This window comes from Eptatretus burgeri, chromosome 4 (assembly GCF_056783735.1).
Source record: "Eptatretus burgeri isolate ZD-2024b chromosome 4, Ebu_testis_v1, whole genome shotgun sequence".
Classification (NCBI taxonomy): domain Eukaryota; kingdom Metazoa; phylum Chordata; class Myxini; order Myxiniformes; family Myxinidae; genus Eptatretus; species Eptatretus burgeri.
In genome coordinates, this window is record NC_140964.1 from 115,453,575 (window position 1) to 115,470,605 (window position 17,031).

Genomic DNA, 17,031 nt, shown 5'->3' on the forward strand with positions numbered 1-17,031 from the left:
TAGGAAATGGTTCTTTGTCGAATTGTGAATAACATTGATGAGATTGAACTTCCTGTCCAAGTTCTTATATATTCTAAGAAATGGGAGAACCTAATTTCCCTTGTTTTCCCTTCTGGCCCGAGTGAAGATGCGGATTATATGGAGAAGCGGTGTTGCCTGACTCCAAAGAATGAGCATTCAAATTACTATAAACAGCCTCATTTTGCAACAATTACCAGGTCCATTAACGACTTACCTCAGCATTGATTGCATTGTATCTAATGATCCACAAGAAGCTGCTGCATATGCAGTGGAGTTTCTGAACAGAATCACTGCATCTGAAAGTCCCTCTACAACCTTGAGCTCAAATCAGCGGCACCTATTACCCTGTTGTGAAATATGAATCCAAAGAAAGGACTGTGTAATGGCACGAGACTCATGGTGAGAGAACTTCTGCCCCATCTCATCAACATAGAGATCCTTTTGAGTCACCTCAGATGAACAATTGCGCTAATGCCAAGACATGCATTGGTACCATCTGAATAGAGCTTCCCATTCACTCTCATGAGGATGCATTTTCCAAGAAGGATTGCCTATTGTTTGACCATAAATGAAAAAGAATTCCCTCACAAGGAGCTTATACACCAGAGGAGGCCATTGGAGCCGTCAAGCCCCTGCAATGATTGCTAACCCATTGTTTGTCCATGCTCTATCCTTTTAAATGTAGAGCGTCAAGAAAGGAATCAATAAGTACCATTTTCAAAGTCTTTCGTATGACTCGGCCGGGATTTGGACTGCCGACTTTCATATATGTATGTATGTATATATATATATATATATATATATATATATATATATATATATATATATATATATATATACATATATATATAGTTGTGAATTTGCGCCCGCCAGTGTGCGAACGGCACGTAACTCGAACCGCGGCACGTCGCCCACCGGACGGACAATTCAGTCGTGACCCTCCGGGAACTATCGCCCGGAGCCAGTCACGGGTGGGCCTTTCGACCTCACCACAATCGTGCCAATCGGCCACCCACGTAGGATAGGGTTGCTCGCCAAATTCGATCTACCTAAGTACCTGCGCGAATGGTCGACCGGGCGATCGTACCACGCCACAGGCTGACTGCGGACACGAACCGCTTAAGCGGTCTGTTCCGTGCTGCAGTGATAACCGAGCGGTGTTATCATTGGCCTTGACGGTACCGATTAATTACCGGGATGTTGAACCCACTACGAACCCCTTACGTGATGCAAGATGCAGGGTCAATAAAAAAGGAAAAGAGACGAAGCAGAGCGGGAACAGTTCAACAAGCAAGCATTTTATTCACACGCATACACAGACAAGCACGGAAGGCAAGTATTTACAGCCATACAATTAAGCACAAAAAGCAAATGTGACAAAAGAAACGATGCAGAGCTACAACCGAATATGCGTACACACGGCAACACTTAAACAGTTCTACTTGTCGGACAGGCGCCTCCCACAGTCATTTATGCAAAAAGCAAAGGAAGGAAAAGAGAGAAAGAAGTCGCGACTTCCCTTTTATGGCTGGTGAGTCCGTCTCCCACGACCGTCAGTGTGGTCGCGCCTGGCCCCGACCTCTCTTGCGGCCGGCAAACCCTCTCCGGCACTCCCCGTTCGGACGCGCAGGTCCACCTCACTTCTGACGTTCCCGCGTCTCCCGTCCGTGCCTTCATGACAGGGCCGCTCGCCAAGGCGCGGGCGCAGGACCTCTTCCCGAAGACCAACTCTCCACAAAAACCAACCGAAGACCAACCAGACCACCAGCCAAGACGAAGAGGAAGAGGAAGAGGCGGAAGAGGAAGCGGCTCCAGAGGAAGAGGCGGAAGAGGAAGCGGCTCAAGAGGAAGAGGCTCAAGAGGAAGAGGCTGAAGAGGAAGTGCTCAAGAGGAAGAGGCTCAAGAGGAAGAGGCTGAAGAGGAAAGGCAAGCGCACCCGCCCGTGTCCGTCTTTGATAGCGCCGGGCTCCGCCCTTTGCCCCGCCCCGTTCTCGGCTCCACCTTCCTTCGAGAGGGTTCCCGAGAAGGGCGTTCCCTCACGCTTTCCCTTCACCCCGCCTCGTGCGGGGGCCGGAGGAGTCAGTTTTTGGCTCTGGGCCAGAGAGTTATTCCCCCAAAATGAGACCCCTCCTTCACATGACCTCTGACCTTTGACCTGCATCACCCCTCCTCCACTCCAAAGCGCGGGGAAGTCAAACGGAAGAAACAGGCGGGGAAAGGCGCGAAAGAAACAGGCGCAGTTCCCTCCTTGGCGCCTTTGTTTGCCGTTCGGAAGCGGACGTAGTGGCGAAGATGTGGTAGCGTAGATGGTGGAGGTGGCGTGGTTGCAGTGTGGTTGGCGCTGTGATGGGGATGGTGTGGTTGTTGAGATGCTGTTTGTTTGAAATAATAGATAGAACAGAAAAATGGCTAACTGGAGGATCGCAGTCCGAATGGATCACATAAATTCCCTCTATACAACGGGTTTGGGCTAACTACACATGTACCTATCGAGATATCTCACCTGAGGGCCCTTTATGGTGTAATGCAAATTTCCACAGCCGTAAGTATATATATATATATATATATATATATATATATATATATATATATATATATATATATATATATATATATTTATATATATATATATATATATATATATATATATATATATATATATATATATATATATATATATATATATATATTTATATATATATATATATATATATATAAGCCTGGTGTTGGTGCAGTTGTTAGGGTAGCGGCTTGGGAGCCAAAAGGTCCTGAGTTCAAGCCCCGTTGGGCCACTGAATTAATACACCAGGGGTTGACTCAGCCTCTCATCCTTCCAAGGTCGGCGAAGTGAGTATACATATATGTGTAGATATATATATATACATATATATACATATATATATATATATATATATATATATATATATATATATATATATATATATATATATACATGTATGAAGATATATTTTTATATATATATATATATATATATATATATATATATATATGTATATATATATATATATATATGATGGAGGTGGGTCGGATCGGATATTTCTCAAAAGAAAATAATACTTTTAGAAAAATTGTACTTTTTAGGATTATACTTTCAATAGAAAAGTCCATTTGCCTGAGCAAACTCACTGAAAAGTGGGAAGTAAACTCAATGGTAAGCATAGTTTGAGATCGGTCTCTTTTTGCTTGTTTTTCACTCAAATTAGCAGAGTCGATCGGGTTCTTTTTTCATTGCATGCACCTTTTTCATAAAATAATATGTCTGTACTCACAAATGTGTGTGTGTTCATCAGTCTGTCCATCCATCTTCTCCATAACTACAAAACCATGAAACCTAGCAGCCATAAACTTTTCATGGATACTAAGGGAGCTACAAGGTGGTGAATGAATGAATAAAAACTCGGTGTTTGGGTTAATTAAAACACCCATTTGAATATAATTATATCCTTTATCAAGGCGCATCCTCGGCCACCTCACTTTCCCTTGCTGGGGTCTTAAGGTGCATGCAATGAATGGTTATCTCACTAGAAAAGGCCACAACGGTTTGTTAATGTTAAAGTGCACAAATTTTCAGGGTTTTTTGCTTTCATCACTCACAGCAAATCACTGCATACATCACTTTTGTTTGTGCTATTGTTTTCAAGTTAGGAGCTTGGAGTGATTTCATGCATTATATGATGCGATTTTCCGCGATATACTCTCACGGACTAATTAAAGTATATTATAGAAATATAACTTGATACTGGAGGATCGGATCACATGGATTAAATACCTCAAAATCTGGAGTGAAATCTGAAAATGTTATGAAGTCGGCGATGTTTAGTTTTTTGCGGGTACTGTATGTGCCATTACCGATCAGTTCGCTGTCGCTTGCCAAGCCAACCGTTCCTTATCAAACACTTCATTGGTTGAGTGCTTAAGCCACTTACCAAGTGCTCTATCATCGACAGTAGTACAGTTCGTGTCCCGCTCAGGATGTGCAGTCAGAAATTGCTACAAGGTCGAGGAATGTAGACAGCACACAAGGACGTGGTACATACTTTGGGTAGATTTGGATCTGTAAAGGAGCTCTCCATGGGTGTATGTGCATGCCTACATGCTTGGTTATGGGTGCTGTGCGGCAAACTTCACCCAATATCTTATTTAAAAGTTTCAACTTTTAACCCCAGCGGCATATGAGTGATCATGTTTTCCTTTGTCCTTGTGACTGTTTCTAAAGCATTTATTTATTTTGTATGGATCACATGTGTGTTAGAAAGGTTATGTGATTTCTCTTTGTGAGTTTCAAAGCAAAATATATTTGATAACACCCGATTGCCGAGCTGTTTGCCGTATTAATATGTTTTCTAAATTACAGAGCCAAAATGAAACAGATTTCACTCTTTCATTCCTCTTTTTTCCCGCCTCTGCAACAAACTCCAACACCATCTTCAATCCCACTCCTCCCTCCAGGTCTAAAAAACAGCTGTTCACCACCATCTCATGTCTTCCCCCATCCAAAATCTTGATTTTTTCTACACCCATTAATCCGCCCCAAACTCACCTCCTTCAAATTTCCTGTTTTTCTTCCTGAAAGTCCCTGTAGTACCATCTTGTTTACCCCGTGTACCCTAACCCATTATTTTGTGTTTCCCTCTCCTGCCCCTCTGGTCCCCTGCCTTGTTATATGTTCTGTGTATTAGCTCTCAGACGAGCCTTGATATGGTATGCAAAAAAATATAAAAAAATCCCACCAGACACACGACAATTGGCAGCTGTTTATAAAGAATAATGTTTATGCACATATCCTTGAAACATCTACAATGCAACGTTGTTTTTTTTTTTATTTGTTTATTGAAATACCCTCAAAACAAGGGTGAAAGCTACTCAAGGTTTTTGGTTTGTATGCAGTTCATACTGTAATCGATAATCACACTGACTCCAATCTGCAGATTACGGTAAAATTTATAACGGCCAAGCACTAATATATATATATATATATATATATATATATATATATATATATATATATATATATATATATATATATATATATATGTATATATGTATATATATATATATATATATATATATAAATATATATATATATATATATATATATATATATATATATATATATATATATATACAGTGTGTGTGTGTATGTGTGTGTGTGTGTGTGTGCGTGCGTGCGCGTGTGTGTTGTTCATAAAGCATCACATTTTCTCTCTGCTAACTCCCCTTCTCCCACATCTCTCTCTCTCTCTCTCTCTCTCTCTCTCTCTCTCTGTCTCTCTCTCTCTCTCTCTCTCTCTCTCTCTCCCTCTCTCTCTCTCTCTCTCTCTCTCTCTCTCTCTCTCTCTCTCTGTCTCTCTGTCTCTCTCTCTCTCTCTGTCTCTCTGTCTCTCTGTCTCTCTGTCTCTCTGTCTCTCTGTCTCTCTGTCTCTCTGTCTCCGGATGTGTCAGGCAGTGATTATGTCCAACATTGTTTGTCTCTGGACATGTCCTGACGGTGTTTGTCTCCATGCGGCATTTGTCTCTGGATGTGTCCGAGTGGTGTTTATTTCTGTGTGGTGTTTGTCTTCGGACATTCCTCGGTAGTGTTTATGTCCAGGAAATGTTTGTCTCTGGATGTGTCCATGTTTGGCTCCAGATGTGTCCGGGCGGTGTATGTCTCCGGACATCCGGGCATTGTTTATCTCCAGGCAGTGTTTGTCTTCAGACATGTCTGGGTGATGTTTATGTCCAGGTCATGTTTGTCTCCAGACGTGTCTGTGTTTTTCTATGGATGTGTTTGGGCCTATGTTTGTCACTGGACGGTGTTTGTCTCCAGACATAACTTGGCGGTATTTATCCCCGAATGTTTCTGTGCAGTGTTTGTCTCTGGACGGCTTGGTTGCAGACATGTCCGGGTGGTGTTTGTCTCTGGACATATCTGGGTGGTGTTTATCTCCGGACATGTCCAGGAAGTGTTTATGTCCGGACAGGAGTTTGTCTCCGGATGTGTCTGGGTGATGTTTGTCTCCGGACATGTTTGGAAGGAACTTATCTCCGGACATGTCCGAGCAGTGTTTGTCACTGGAAATGTCCGAGCGGTGTTTGTCACTGGACAAGTCTGGGCAGTGTTTGTCTCCAGATGTGTCTTGGTGGTGTTTGTCTCTGGACGTATCTGGGCGATGTTTGTCTGGACGTGTCTAGGCAGTGTTTGTCTCCAGGTGGTGTTTGTCTCCAAGTGGTGTTTGACTCCAGACAGTGTTTATCTCCAGACATGTCCTGGCAGTGTTTATCTATGGACATTTGCCTCCGGACGTGTCCAGGCAGTGTTTGTTTTCTGGACAATGTTTATCTCAGAACGTTTTCAGGTAGTGTTTTATAGTATGTTTTATAGCTGTATTTATAGTATGACCATTAAAAATATAATTCAGACATTATTTTATTTCCATCCAATCTTTTATTCCAAGCAGAATCATTTTGATGAGACAGTATGAATCATAATTAACGCTCCAATGCACATCTGCCTTCCCTTCCTCTTACCTCACACTGCCTTCCCTTCCTCTCACCTCATGCTGCTCTCCCTTCCCCCATCCCTCCTCACACTCCTTTTCTCCTCACCCCCCCCACTCTTCTTTGCTCTCTCACCCCTCCTCACTATTTCTCCCTCCACCTCCTCACTCTCTCCCCTCTTCACCCCTCCTCTTCACAAAGCTACGGGTGGTGTTTGCTGGTATTTAATAATAAGTGCGTGTGTCTGTCTCCTCCATAACTCCAAAACCATGACACCGAGTTGCCCAAAACTTTGCATACATACAAAGGGAAATCAATTGGGGTGCATGAGTCAAAACTGAGTGTTTGGGTTAATTTAAACCCCCCTTTTGAAGAGAATTTATGGCCTTATTTGATGATCCTTTATCAAGGGTTCATCCTTTGTTAGCCTGCTTTCCTTTGTTGGGGTCTTAATTCGCCATTTTTTATTTTGGCCTGCTTAACAATGCCTTGACTTGGAACAAGCTGCAACAGTTTCTTAACGAAAAAGCACTCAAAAATGTTTTTTCACTTTCCTCACTCATATCATCAAATGCCTCATCTTCATACTTACAAATCACTTAGAAACGCTTGGAGACGCCAGTGTTCGTGGTTTTATTTCATTTCCACACATGGGATAACCTCTGTAATCTCTCAACCCGAGCTGAATTTCAAAATTTATATTGCGGAATTAACCTTAGCTGCAGTTCTGACTGCTAAAAAAAAAGTGTTCATTTGTCCAATTTGGACATTATTTGACATTCTGGGTGTCTCGGAGTGGGAGTTATAACCGATCTCTAATTGTTTGCCAAGCCAGCCATTCTGTATCAACCATTTGGTTGGAATGCTTGCTTTTGAGTGCTTAAGCCACTCTACCAGCTGCATGGTTGTTCATTTCAAAGCCATGACGATACATGGCAAAAGTACCCACCATATTAATCTGAACACATCGATCGACATGTTGGATCCTGCAGTGCCGTGTGGTGCCTCACCCTCTGAAAACACTGAACAACAAAAATTTTTTACTGGAGATGTGTAAAGTGATTTAGACTAATTTGGGTACGCTGATTTCAAAAATCATAACCGTTTTGCTGTATCACGTCAGGAATTTCAGTAACAGAAATATTCCCATTGCCTAGAAGTCAGGATTTCAATGAAATTTACAAAAATTCATTTATTCATTTATTTCATCATGAATGCTTCAAAATTATAGAAATTACAGAAAAACTCCACTAGAATGTAATTAAAAATGCTTTAGGCATTTGGCTTTGCGTTTGTGCTGCTCTGTGTCAGTTTCACGATGCAGGAACCAGCAGAAATCGCCCATCATGTTCGGGTTGTGCCGCCCTTGGTAACGCGTCTCCATGAGTGAAATCTCTTGGTGGAATCGCTCGCCGTGCTCGTCCGAGACTGCTCCCAAGTTGTCAGGGAAGAATTTCAGGTGCTGGTGTAGGAAATGGATTTTCAGGGACATCCTGGAGCCAAGTTTCCTGAAGGACTCCAGCAGCTGCTGCACTATTTCTTCATAGTTGTCCGCGCGCTCGTTCCCCAAGAAGTTGTCCGTCACAGCTTTGAAGCTCCTCCACGCTGCCAGCTCTTTGGGGTTTAGAGTTGTCGGAAAAGTTTCGTCCTTTATAATCTGTCGGATTTGCGGTCCAACAAAGACACCAGCCTTGATCTTGGCCTCCGACAAGGTGTTGCCAAACTTTTCCTTGAGGTTTCCTTGAGGTTTGAGGTCACTGATAAAAACCCACGCCCATTCAGATCCATTGCCCGTACAAAACTTTTCATCAAGCCGAGCTTTATGTGGAGTGGTGGAAGGAAAACCTTGGCTGGGTCGACAAGGGCGACATGCTTCACGTTGTGTCGACCAGGTACATGCTCTTTTCGCTCTTCCCAATCTTTCTTCGTCCAGTGATTCTTGTCGTCTCTGCTATCCCAGAGACAAAGGAAGCACATGTATTTCGTGTAGCCTGACTGCAGCCCTAACAACAGCGCCACCACTTTCAAGTCTCCGCAGATGTGCCAGTTGAAGTCATTGTACTTGATGGAATCAAGCAGCTGCCGCATAGTCTCATAGGTCTCTGTCATGCCAAACGCGTGAGCCAGTGGGACTGATGGTTTCTCGTTGCCATTGTGGAGCAAAACAGCCTTCAAGCTGTTCTTCCCCGAGTCGATGAAGAGGCGCCAGTCTGCAGGATCATGATCACACCCAAGTTCTTTCAACAGACCGTTGATGTCACTGCAGAATGTCATCGTGTCTTCCATCTCAAAGAACTCAGCCATGTCTCTGTGACGTGCTCTGAACAAGGATATCTTGGTGTTAGGTTCAAGTAGATTCCACTGCTGCAGCCTTGATCCAAGCAGCTCTGCCTTCGCCTTTGACAGCGAGAGATCTCTTACAAGATCATTTAAGTCTCCCTGGTTCAGAAGGTGTGATTCTTGAGTGTCGGGTTCAAAAGGTTCATCATCACCATCCTCTTCACCACTGCTTACAGCTATGTTCTGATCAGCTGGAGGTGTTGGAACGGGGTTCTCGTCATCATGAGGCACAGGTTTACGAGCAGAGACGCAGTCAGCGTACTTGATGTGACCTTTATTCTTCTTGTTGAAGTCGGCGATGCTTGTGCAGCAGAAATAACAATCATCATGATGATTCTGCGGCTCACGCCATATCATGGGCACCGCAAATGGCATGCTCGCGCGCTTGCCCACCAACCACTGAGTCAAGGTTGTGTGACAGCTTGTGCAGCAGATGTGTGGTGCCCAGCTCTGTTCTTGGTCCCCCACCTTACACCCGAAGTAGTGAAAGTAGGCGGCCTTCATTTTCACTGCTGTAGATATACTTCGCTGTTGATCTTTTTTGGTATACCGACCACAGACATAACAGAAGTTGTCAGGATGATTGGTACAGGAACGCCTACTCATCTTTATCTGAAACAAAGAAATATAACACAAGTTAACAACAATTGTACGAAATAGACATGTTAAAGACATATGTAAATTTCATTGAAATCCTGACTTCTAGGCAATGGGAATATTTCTGTTCCTGAAAATCCTGACGTGATACAGCAAAACGGTTATGATTTTTGAAATCAGCGTACCCAAATTAGTCTTAATCACTTTACACATCTCCAGTAAAAAAAATTTTTTGAAATTTGTTGTTCAGTGAAATGTGCAATTTTAAAAATGAAAATTTTTTTCCAAGTTTTTACAACTGTATTTGAGTGGATACATACTATGTATAGTTTCAGACTGTTTCCATATTATGTACAGACAGGGAAAGGACATCTGCAATTTCTGATATTTTTGTTTGGTGGGCAAGATGTGCAGATGCCCTTTGTTTCCTCAAATTGATTCATCTTATTGATTGTTTTCCCTTAATCTCTGCATGCAGGTCTAATTCACTTTGATTTCAATTTGCACCTGTCAGTTGTGTTAATGTATATTTTTCTTGAGCACTGTGGAATTACATGAAGGGAAACATTTTCTCCATGTTTCTGGTTCATTGGTAAATAATATGTTGATGTACAAGCATTATACTGATGAAAACTTTATTATGAAGGTATTTTGTCAGTAAACCCATGATTGACTCATGCTTCTCTATATGTACAGGGCGGCAAGATTCCTATCCGCTGGACTGCCCCTGAGGCAATTCAGTACCGCAAGTTCACAACGGCGAGTGATGTGTGGAGTTATGGCATCGTTATGTGGGAGGTTATGTCCTACGGAGAGCGGCCATACTGGGACATGAGCAACGAAGATGTAAGTAGCTTGCTTCAGTGCACGTGAATGTTGGCTTAGTTTCAAAACTCTGTCTAGACTAGATTTCCCTTTACCTCATTCCAGGAATCTGCCTTGGGAGTACAATCCTGCACTTGCTTTGTGGAGTTAAAACTTTTATTGGATTAATATCTAAAAAAAAATAAAGGAAGATCGGCATTTAAAATCCATGGTTGATCACCTCTGAGAAATAAAAACCATGCTAGGTACTTGGATTTATAAATCACGGAAGGCTGAGGGAGTTAAATTCTGCAGTCGGCCTTTGGAGTTTAGAATCTGCTTCTCATGAGGCAATGAAAATGGCAACACCTTTCACTTTTACTGGATTCCACTGCACCGGTGATGCATCATGCTCTCTGTCAAGAGGTGAAATGCTGCCAAAGGCTCTTGTGACAGAGAAGATGTATCAATGGTTTGCTAATGTATTCTCTGCACATCAAGGATTTGAAATGCAGTCGGCAGTTTAAAATACAGAACTTCCGTCCATTAAACCAACCAAAGACCCTTTTTAGAGTTATGAAATATTTTCATTTTGGTATTAGCTTAAAAAAATGCAATACAGGATATGTGGTGACAATAATTAATGATAAGTTCAATATTGTTAAACGACAACAAAATTTTGCCAGAATGATCAGAATGATCCTCTTCTTCTTCTTTCGGCTGCTCCCGTTAGGGGTCGCCACAGCGGATCATCCGTATGATCCGCATAGTGATTTGGCACATGTTTTATGCCAGATGCCCTTCCTGACGCAACCCTGGTCGCCTCTTACGACACAGGGATATGGTACACCTATTTTAACCGGGGTATACACCGGCCCAGTACACTGGTACTCATTTCGCCGACCTCGGAAGGATGACAGGCTGAGTCAACCCTCTGGTGTATTAATTCAGTGGCCCAACGGGGCTTGAACTCAGGACCTTTTTTTGGATCCCAAGCCGCTGCCCTAACCACTGCGCCAACACCAGGCTTTTTATATATATATATATATATATATATATATATATATATATATATATATATATATATATATATATATATATATATATATATATATATTTATATTTATATATATATATATATATATATATATATATATATATATTTTGTTGCGGTCTTCGCGCCCGCCGGCGTGCGAACGGCCACGTAACTCGAATCGCGGCACGTCGCCCACCGGACGGACAATCCAGTCGTGACCCTCTCGGACTAACGCCGGGAACCAGTCACGGGTGGACCTTTCGGTCTCACCGCGATCGAGCCAATCAGCCCCCGCGTGGGATAGGGTTGCTCGCCAAATTCGAACTACCTAAGTACCCACGCGGAGGGTAGACCGGGCGATCGCACCTCGCCGCAGGTCGACTTCGGACACGGGCCACTTAAGCGACCCGTTCCGTACTATCTGAATAACCGAGCGGTGTTATCGTCGACCTCGACGGTTCGATTAATTATCGGGCGTATTCGGCCCACTACCAACCCTTTACGTGAAGCAAGATGGGGATTCAATGGAGGAAAAGACGAAGCGAAGCGGGAGAACAGTTCAACAATAAAGCACATTTATTCGCGGCACACGGGAAGCACACAAATACAATTCCACCAAATGCACACAAAAAAGAAAACACAATTCCATTTACACAAAAAGCAAACATAAAAGTGAAAACACAGTGCAGAGCTAGTACCGACTACCGAGCACACGGCAACACTTATACAATTCTACTTCACAGACGGCGCCGACAACACATACCCAAAACCAAGGAAAAGAAATACCCTCAAGAATGAGGTAGGCCTGGGGCCGAGACCTGGTCGGGCCCACCCGTCTGGTGATGAGACGCGGAGCGGCGATGGCCCCGCAACCCGCGGGCCTCGTGGACAGTGCCCGGCAGGGGGGCGGGAACGGGGCCCCCCCGGCCGCACCACCCCAGCGCGGGGGGAAACAGGAGGGGGCCGCCGACGCTCGGGGTACAGAGGATCTCCACTATGTGCGACGAGCGTCTCCACCTCGGCCAGGTCGCGCTGCCGGCCTCCCTCGGGCGCGCAGCTCCCCGCACGACGCGAGCACCCTTCGTCCGACTCGCCGCCTCTCCACAGCTCGTCCCCTCCGTTCCGACTCCAACGCACACGACGAGCAGCTCCACCGCCCGCGAAGTCTTGACTCTCTGTTCCGACTCCTTCGCCTCGTTCCGACTCCTTCGCCTCCGTTCTGCTGACTCTTTCGCTCCGACTTTTACGACTCGTTCCGACCTTTTACTACTCCTTTGACTGACGAACACCGTCCTTTTTATCCCCCCGTAACTTCGCCTTTGACCCCCTCCCTTTGACCTTTCAACTCGCTCCCCATTGGCCCGAGAAAAAGTGGGCGTGAAGGCTTTTTGATCCACAAATTTGCATATATCGATCGCCCTGGGGGCGGGGCCAATTCGCCCCTCGCTCACCGATTGGACGGCAAAAAGTGGGCGTGTGTCGTTTTGGATCCGTTTTTGAAGCACAAAATCCGTGATTTTGTACACGCTGTTCAACGTGCGCCCTACACGAGTCCAGCATCGGTGCCCATGAGTGGCGCGAGATGACGGTGATGCGATGGTGGCGAGTTGTGACGGTAAAGGTCGTGGCGGTTGTGGTGAAGCGGTGTTGTGGTTGGTGGTTGTTGTTGTGGTTGTGATGGTGGCGATTGGTCCAAAATAAAGATAGTAAAAGAAAAACGGCTATCCTGAAGAGTCGCAGCACGTATAAATGACATGTATTCCCACTAGACAACGGGTTTGGGCCTAACTACACATGCACTTACCGAGATACCTCACCTAAGGGACCTGAATGGTGGTTTGCGAATCTGGTAACCACAACACTACCCCCTTCCCTTTTTACAGACTCGTCCCGAGTCGTCAAATTTTCGTGTGCCATCATGTGTAGTTTTCCCCTAGTACATTTTACCTACGGATCCCTGAGTGCGACATTCATGGTATTCGTGTCCCCAAAATAAATAACCTGAGGGCTGCGTAACTACCTAAACAAACTCACTCACACGGACGACTTAAATAAAATTGCCGGCGCTAAGACATACATGCCGGGGGCGCACTCATATGTACAGTACATCTTAACCTTAACTTACAAATCTTACACTAAACCATGGCCCAGGATCATTGAACTCTGCAAAAGAAAGCAGTTAGCAGGGAGCCAGGCTGCCCACACGCAGTCTCTGACTCAAACAATGCAGGTGACAGGGAACGTGGCTGGCTGCTCACACGCAGTCCAAGGCCTTCCTTTTTGAACTGAACTCAGTGAACCACAACGGTGCTTGGGCTGCACAAACGCAGTCTCCGTGCCAGCTCAAGTGGCACACGCCATGAGCACAACAAATGGATGCATGAACGGTTTGAACTGAATGCAGTGAACCACAACGGTGCATGGGCTGCACAAACGCAGTCTCCGTGCCAGCTCAAGTGGCACACGCAATGAGCACAACGAATGGATGCATGGACACAAACACGGTGCACGGGCCGCCACTGCAGGCCCGTGTTGTAGCTGCCAACAGGGCAGTTCTTGCAGCTTGCAAACTGTTGCTTTCTGATCCTGGCGCACATGGAAATGAACAGGGGGGGCAAAGCAAAAATTGAACGGGGCTGGTGAACAGGGGCAGTGGGCATGGCATGGCAAAGGTGAGCAGGCAAACTCAGCCCGCAGAATAAGGCCGCTGCAGGCAAACACAGCCGGCAGATGAACTGGCCGGCACAGGCCTTGAAGAAAAACAGCCAGCAGATGAACTGGCCGGCACAGGCCTTGCAGAACACAGCTGCCGATGAAGTTGGCCGGCCTCCGCCTTGAAGCAAAACACGGCCAGCCGATGAAGTTGGCCAGCTCTTGCCGTTCAGTGGAGGTTGGTGGAGGGAGTGCGGTGGTGCTGGCCACTTGGAAGGCGGGCTCGGACCTACCTACCTGTCTCCCTCCCAACCTATCGCCTTTGCCTGTCACTGTACATACCCACTCCCTTAATTTGTCAAACCCCAATTTAGCCCCAACTTATTTTTTTGTTGTTTTTATTTTTACTCCCCCACTATAAATCGTCCCCTAACCCCCTTTATCGTCCTTGTTCGGCTAACCTATCCTGTCGCCTAGCCTACTCCCAACCCCTACGTTCCCTTCCCGGAGGGGAACAAGGGAGAGCTAACGTCCTGTGTCGAGGCCCAACGAAGCCTCAGAATGGCCTCCCCAGAGTTCGGCGATCTTAACACCAAGTGGGTCCAGCGGCCCACAACGACAGCGAGGGGATGGATGGTGCGGAGGGGTACATCTCCTAATCTACCCTAACCATTAACTCTTAAACTACCCCGGGGCTTTCAACAAGCGCCTCTCGCTTAAACTATTGGTTCTATCAACCCAGATTCCCGTCGCCTGTGTTGGTGTCCTCACAATTTCGGGCCTCACCCCCCAATTTTCTCTCCGTGCCCTCACACGGTCTCCTGGCTGGGACACGTGGCTCCCTTTGGCAGGCACGACCCTCTGCCGAATCTCCCGCTATGGCACCCCCGGGCACTACACTGCCTCCGAGCCTACCAGCTCCCTAACACCGGGAGTGCCCCCCATGGCACCTCCCCTGAAACGCACACGTGGCAGGCCGGCCTCCGGGCCCTCCTTTCCTAGGGTCACCCGTGCCCACTGCACTGCCCACGCGTCTAATAACGCCCCGTGCCCGCGCATCAAGCAGGCGCACCCGTGCCCACTACTCTATCCCGGCCCCCCATGGGCCCATGGCCTACCGCGGCCGACTAGCCTGGTGCCCGGGGTACCCACTCAGCGATACTCACCTTTCGCAGCCACGCTCCCAAGCCCGTCAACAGGGCTCCTGCACCCCTCCAAATGGGTCTCGAGCCTACTTTCCCACCAACAACAAAACGACCTCCATTTTTCAATTTGACTAACCCAGCTAACTCACTCTACACTGACCCCGGGGTCCCTTGGGCGGGAGTCACTCCTCCCCCCAATCACTCATCGCACCATGCATTCCCCATTTGCTCCATACACACAGACCCGCTGGCCTCACTCACTCACCAAGCACATGCCTCCACCTCATAACTCACCAACAACTCTTCAACACACACACCACTGAACTCTGCCATCCTCCTAACTACATCCCCTAACTAACTCGTGCTCCCACGTCGTCCCTTAAACTAAAGCACGTTCCTTTTAACCTACGTAGCTGAACTACGTCCCCTCTACACATCCACTGTCTGTCACTGTCTTCTAACTCAAAAAATCATTTTATTTCCCAACCTAAAGCTCACTAAATCCCTCTAACTAATCCATTCCACGGACTCCATGAGGACTTACCCCTGCCCCATGAAGTCGGTCTAACTAAGCTAACCCTTCCCCCTAACTATTTTCCATCCTGTGCCCAGGTAAGGGGGTCTTTCACCCCTTGCCCAGGAATCCTGTACACCCGAAAGTGAGGCTTGCTTTTTTTTTCTTTTTTTCCATGCGCAGCACCTGCGCGGCAACTCAGAGCTCGCGCACTTTGCACCTGCCCGTGACGTCATGCAGCTGCACGTGTTCCTCGTCCCTCCTTGGACGGGACCATCCGGCAGAGATACCCCTCCTGCCGGATTCCAACCCCACGTGCAGCCATGACGTCACCGTGCGCATAAAAAAAAACAAGCCCCACGTCTCGAGGGGTTCCCCACGCGAACACGTGCTTTGCCCGTTGGAGCTTAACACACACGATCGCGTGGAGAACCCGTCCGGTCCAAATCCATCATCCTGCCTAAACTTTGTCCGTCCGCGGGATCGGCAAATCCACCGCGTGCGTTTCCGGACCGGGACTTCACTCTCGCAAGCGAGCACGTGGTGGTCTCGTGCGTTGCACAGCACGAACCGCGTGCTCACTGCTGGGCGAACCCGGCACGGTCCTCGAAACAACCACAGCCGCTACTCGGCTTTCTTTCTTCTCACGTCGCCGTCGTCGCCATTCGACCCACGCACACCTGCGTGTTACGACGCACACAGTCCACTCCATCAAACTCACACCGGGAGACGCGGCTGCGTGCTCCCGCATGCCAACCGACATCTCCCTCACATACCGCTCTCTCACACACACGGTCTCCCTGGCACACAGCGACCTTGCACACGGCCGTTCACTCACGCGTGCCTCACTACTCACACAAACCATACTACTCACACGTGGTGCTCCATTCACTCGCGCGGGGGCACTCACCCGCGGTGCCTCACCCACACACGCGAGGGCACTCAACCGCTGTGCCTCATTCATACACACGGCGACACTCACACACGCGGTCTCTTCCACACACGGTGCCTCACCCACACACGCGGGGGCACTAACCCGCGGTGCCTCACTCACACTCCGTGCCTCATCCACACACGGCGTGCTGGGAAGCACGTACTCCGGCACCATCGCCACCACACCACTCACACACGGGGTCCTTCCACACACGGTGCCGCACTCACACCTTGCACCACACACACAGGGACAACCACACTGGGGATTTGTGTCCCCACAAGGGTCTCCGGGGCCTCTACACCCCCAAGCTCTCCGTGCACCCGTCCACAGCACTCGTCCCCTCAACCTCGCAAAGCACGACCGAACTCACCTGGTCGTGACTCGCCTCAAGGGGGCATACTCCCTCCCCTCGTTCCTGGAGGAGGCCATCCAGGTGCTCGCACCGGGTCCCAACACGCTCCGCGAGCTCAACCCCATTGTCCTCCAC

At 47.1% G+C, this 17,031-nt stretch overlaps 1 protein-coding gene across 4 annotated transcripts in view; it reads left to right on the forward strand.

The window, feature by feature from the left end:
* The window catches only part of LOC147028939 (ephrin type-B receptor 2-like), a 195,219-nt gene that overhangs the window by 158,079 nt on the left and 20,109 nt on the right, over window positions 1-17,031 (forward strand). For all 4 annotated transcript variants that reach the window (XM_085879832.1, XM_085879830.1, XM_085879831.1 and 1 more), the window contains one exon: window positions 10,156-10,305. In XM_085879832.1, the coding sequence (XP_085735958.1) occupies window positions 10,156-10,305 (150 nt within the window). The remainder of the gene's footprint in view (window positions 1-10,155; window positions 10,306-17,031) is intronic.